Source organism: Sorex fumeus, unplaced genomic scaffold, assembly GCF_029834395.1.
Source record: "Sorex fumeus unplaced genomic scaffold, SorFum_2.1 ptg000007l, whole genome shotgun sequence".
NCBI classification, from domain to species: Eukaryota; Metazoa; Chordata; class Mammalia; order Eulipotyphla; family Soricidae; genus Sorex; species Sorex fumeus.
In genome coordinates this window covers 6,253,098-6,257,283 of record NW_026606064.1, presented here as the reverse complement: position 1 = coordinate 6,257,283, position 4,186 = coordinate 6,253,098, and the positions used below count along the sequence as shown (strand labels likewise).

Genomic DNA, 4,186 nt, shown 5'->3' with positions numbered 1-4,186 from the left:
CCATCAAGACAAATGGCAGTCTTTGATTCCTCCGAGCTAAAAGATTACTTCCGAATTCCATTTTACAACTTACTGTAGGGAACTATGACCAGATGATCCAGGCTGACAAATGAGATAAAATTACCTCCTCACCAAATCACATGTGAGTTTGTAACTCTACAGAAGTTCTGTCTAATCCTGCACTGTTTCATTAGTTAGTAAATATTGCCCCTGCTCTCATACTATCACCTTTAACAAAATTCTACTGTGACTTCAGTGATGAAGAATAAAAGGCAAAAGACCATACAAATTGAAAAAAATTGAATATACCTATGATAATAAACTTGCCTGATGTGACATTTTTATTTTTATAATTATAGATTCTAACGCTCATCATTGTAGGCCTGAATGTGTTTCCTGGGAAATCATGCAAAACCAAAGCTCTGTAACTGAGTTTGTCTTCCTGGGACTTTCACAGAATCCACAAATTCAGAAAATCGGGTTCATTATATTTCTGCTCCTCTACATTGCAACAGTCAGTGGCAATCTGCTGATCGTGGCCACCGTCCTTAACAGCCCAGCACTTTTGAACTCCCCAATGTACTTCTTCCTGGCTTATCTGTGCTTTTTGGAGGCATGTGTCACTTCTGTTAGTGCCCCCAAAATGATTATAGACTGTCTCTATGAGAAGAAAACCATCTCCTTTGGAGGCTGCATGACACAGATCTTTGCTGCACACTTCTTTTCAGGGGCAGAGGTGGTTGTCCTGACAGCCATGGCTTTTGACCGGTATGTGGCCATCTGCAAACCCTTGCACTATACTACCATCATGAACTCAAGGCTCTGTGGCATTCTGATTGGAGTGGCCTGGGCAGGGGGTTTTCTGCATTCCATTATACTAACTCTCCTTACTTCTCAACTTCCTTTCTGTGGTCCCAATATCATTGATCACTTTATGTGTGACATATGCCCATTACTGAAGCTTGCCTGCACTGATTCGCACATATTTGGCCTTTTTGTGGTGGTCAACAGTGGATTCTTCTGCATCCTGATCTTCGTTATATTGCTTGTGTCCTATGGGGTCATCCTGTTCTCCCTGAGAAACCACAGCACTGAAGGACAGAGGAAAGCCCTCTCCACCTGTGGATCTCACATTACAGTTGTGATTTTGTCCTTTGTCCCTTGTATATTTGAATATGCAGGGCCTCCAACTTCTTTCTCCTTTGATAAACTAGTGGAGATGTTTTATACAGTGCTAACTCCTTTACTCAATCCTTTGATTTATGCTTTCAGAAATAAAGAGGTGATAAATGCCATGAGGAAACTGTGGAATAAATGAATGATGTTTTCTTTGGAAAAATAAAGTCTTAAAGCTTGAAAAAATAAGTTACATGTAAAAGAGTAAAACATATTTGAAGGAAACTTTTTATGGAAGTATTATTTTAAGGAAGGCCTCATAATTCAATAATTACAAAATGAGATTGAGAGAATCTATTCTCAGACTTAGATTTTCTTAGACATCCAAAAATGCAACTATTAACATTATAATTAAATAAACAATTTTCAGTCTTACTTAAAATCAAATAATAATAATAAAATATAAATACCAGTTCCTGCTATTCATAGATTTATATTGCGATATTTTGGTAAATTTTTTTATAATACTGGCATGGAAATCTTATAGAAATACTAAGTGATTAGCCCATTGTGTTTCTGGTCCCCTCTCAGTTCCTTCTTTTATTCCTCCTTACATGCCACCTTAACAAACAGGCCTGCAAGTAGAACTGACTTTTTATCTCGGTTATCGGAGGTCCAGTCACGGTCCTCCCGTTGTTCATCGATCTGCTCAAGTGGGCCCAGTAACATCTCCATCATGAGACTTGTTGTTACTGTGTTTGGCATATCGATTACGTCACGGATAGCTTGCAGGGCTCTCTGAGAGGGGTGGAGGAATCAAACTCTGGTAGGCCATGTTGGCTGCATGCAAGGCAAATGCCCTACCACTGTGCTATCGTTGCAGCCCCATCTCTGTTATCATTGATCATTTTTTAAATTTTATTTTTTTTTTGCTTCCACATATGAGAGATCTGTTCTTCTATTCCCACTCTCTTGGAGTTGTCTTTTTGCTAAATTTTGTGAGTACTATATAAATCTCATTACATTAGTCCACACTCACCTGTTTGCCGGATCTCTTTTGCAGATTCCTGCCACACAAAAGACTATTGATGGGAAATATTTTCAGTATTTTTTATTAGTGAATCAGCAGGTGTGAAGTTACAGATTTACATATTTTTGTGCTTGTGTTTCAGTCTGACATCTGCACTGGTATGTTCATTGCAACACTGTTTAAAACAGCCAGAATCTGGAAAAATCCCTACTGCCCAATGACAGATGACTACTTAAAGAAACACTGGTACATCTACACAATGGAATACTATGCAATTGTTAGAAAAGATGAAGTCATGAACTTTACATATAAGTGGACCAACACGAAAAGTATCGTGTTAAGTGAAATGAGTCAGAAAGAGACAATTTTGAAAGATTGCACTCATCTGTGAAATACAACGTAACAGAATTAGAGACTAACACCCAAGAATATTAGAGAAAAATACCAAAGGGTTTGATCCACAGCTTGGAAGCTGGCACCACATGCTGGGGGGAAAGGCAGCTCAGATAGAAAATGGAACACCAAATAAAGTGTGGTTGGAGGTTCCACTATGAATTGGAGATGCCTGCTGAAAGTCGACTATAGAGCTAACAAGATCGCCATGCAATACCTTTATTGAAAACCACTGTCCCCAAAAGGAGAGAGAGAGAGAGAGAGAGAGAGAGAGAGAAAGAAAGAGAGATATCAAAAGAGAATGCTCTGCCACAGAGGATGGGTGGGGTGGGATTGTGTTGGGGCTGGGGTGGGAGGAATACTGGGATCATCGGTCATGGAGAATTGGCACCGGTGGAGGGATGGGTACCTGACCCTTGCATTGCTGGGAATGTAGAATCATAGTTTTTCTGGATCTGCTGCTACCTGGAGGACTTGCTTTCCAGTGCTGCCACCTAGTGGTACAGGTTTAGACCACAGTTGTGGTATTGGAGTACCTGCTGGGTCTTACTGTACTGGTGAATTGAAGAGTGCTCAGCCATTGAAAGCTGACACAGAATATCTGATGGTGTCTGTGTACCCTTACTCCCAACTGTCTCCTGGAGAAACATGACTTTGGAAATAAGCAGTCTAGCGTTCCAGAATCTGAAAATACCTCGTCATTGTCCAGAGTTCTCTTGTATTGGAATATGTGTTTGGTCTATGAATGCAAAGACCTTATGTTTGTTTCACACTGCGTTACATCAGAGTAATTGTGTATTCTTAGTTCTCTGCTTCTCTCTGTATTTTTGTCTTTTCTCACTGACACTTGTATGGAATATCTGACTTAGATCACTGTCACTGTCACTGTCCTCCCGTTGTTCAGCGATTTGCTGGAGCGGGCCCAGTGACGTCTTCATTGGAGATTATTTTTTTGTTGTTACTGTGTTTGGCATATCGAAACATCACAGGGAGCTTGCCAGGCTCTGCCGTGCAGGCGAGATACTCTCGGTAGCTTGCCGGGCTCTCCAAGAGGGGCGGAGGAATCGAACTCTGGTCGCCATGTTGGCCGCGTGCAATGCAAGTGCCCTACCGCTGTGCTATCGCTCCAGCCCATCTGACTTAGATACTGCAAACAAATAATGGGAAGGGAGCAGTTTTGGAATTACTCCACTCTTGAACCATTCTGATAACAATCTGGACTTCTACATAGCTCTGATCTCAGGCAGACAGTTGTGAAATACCTACAAGGGAAATGGGTTGATTCTTGATTTGTTCCAAATCAGAAGCTCTGATAATTCTCCTCAGTTTCCATGTTGTCTCCACAAAGATGGCTGGTTTGATTTTGGAGTAGGATGTACAGGGAGGAGAAGGGTTGACTTTGAGCATTATTTTTTAAATTTTTTAAAATTTTTTTAAAATTTTTATTAGTGAGACAACATGAGGTACAGTTGTAGACTTACAAATCTTTGTGATTGACTTTGAGCATATTTGACACTAAGGAAATACTAAACTACCTAACTATTCTCTATTCCTAGGTTTGACTCTCATTCCAGCTTTCATGATCTCTGTCATTTAGCTGAGGGGCCCCTGTTTCTACCTCTGCCTAGTCTTAACAAATTGTGTACC

The 4,186-nt window shown here is 40.5% G+C and overlaps 1 protein-coding gene across 1 annotated transcript; it reads left to right on the top strand.

Moving 5' to 3' along the window:
* The first annotated feature begins 406 nt into the window (after positions 1–406).
* On the top strand, positions 407–1,318 carry LOC130042652 (olfactory receptor 4C15-like). The gene has a single exon (XM_056134799.1). It carries the CDS (start codon positions 407–409, stop codon positions 1,316–1,318), a length of 912 nt encoding a protein of 303 aa, XP_055990774.1.
* Positions 1,319–4,186: the final 2,868 nt, after the last annotated feature.

Bases quoted from the DNA above. Each gene is read 5' to 3' on its own strand.
- LOC130042652 (XM_056134799.1), top strand. From the start codon at position 407: ATGCAAAACCAAAGCTCTGTAACTGAGTTTGTCTTCCTGGGACTTTCA.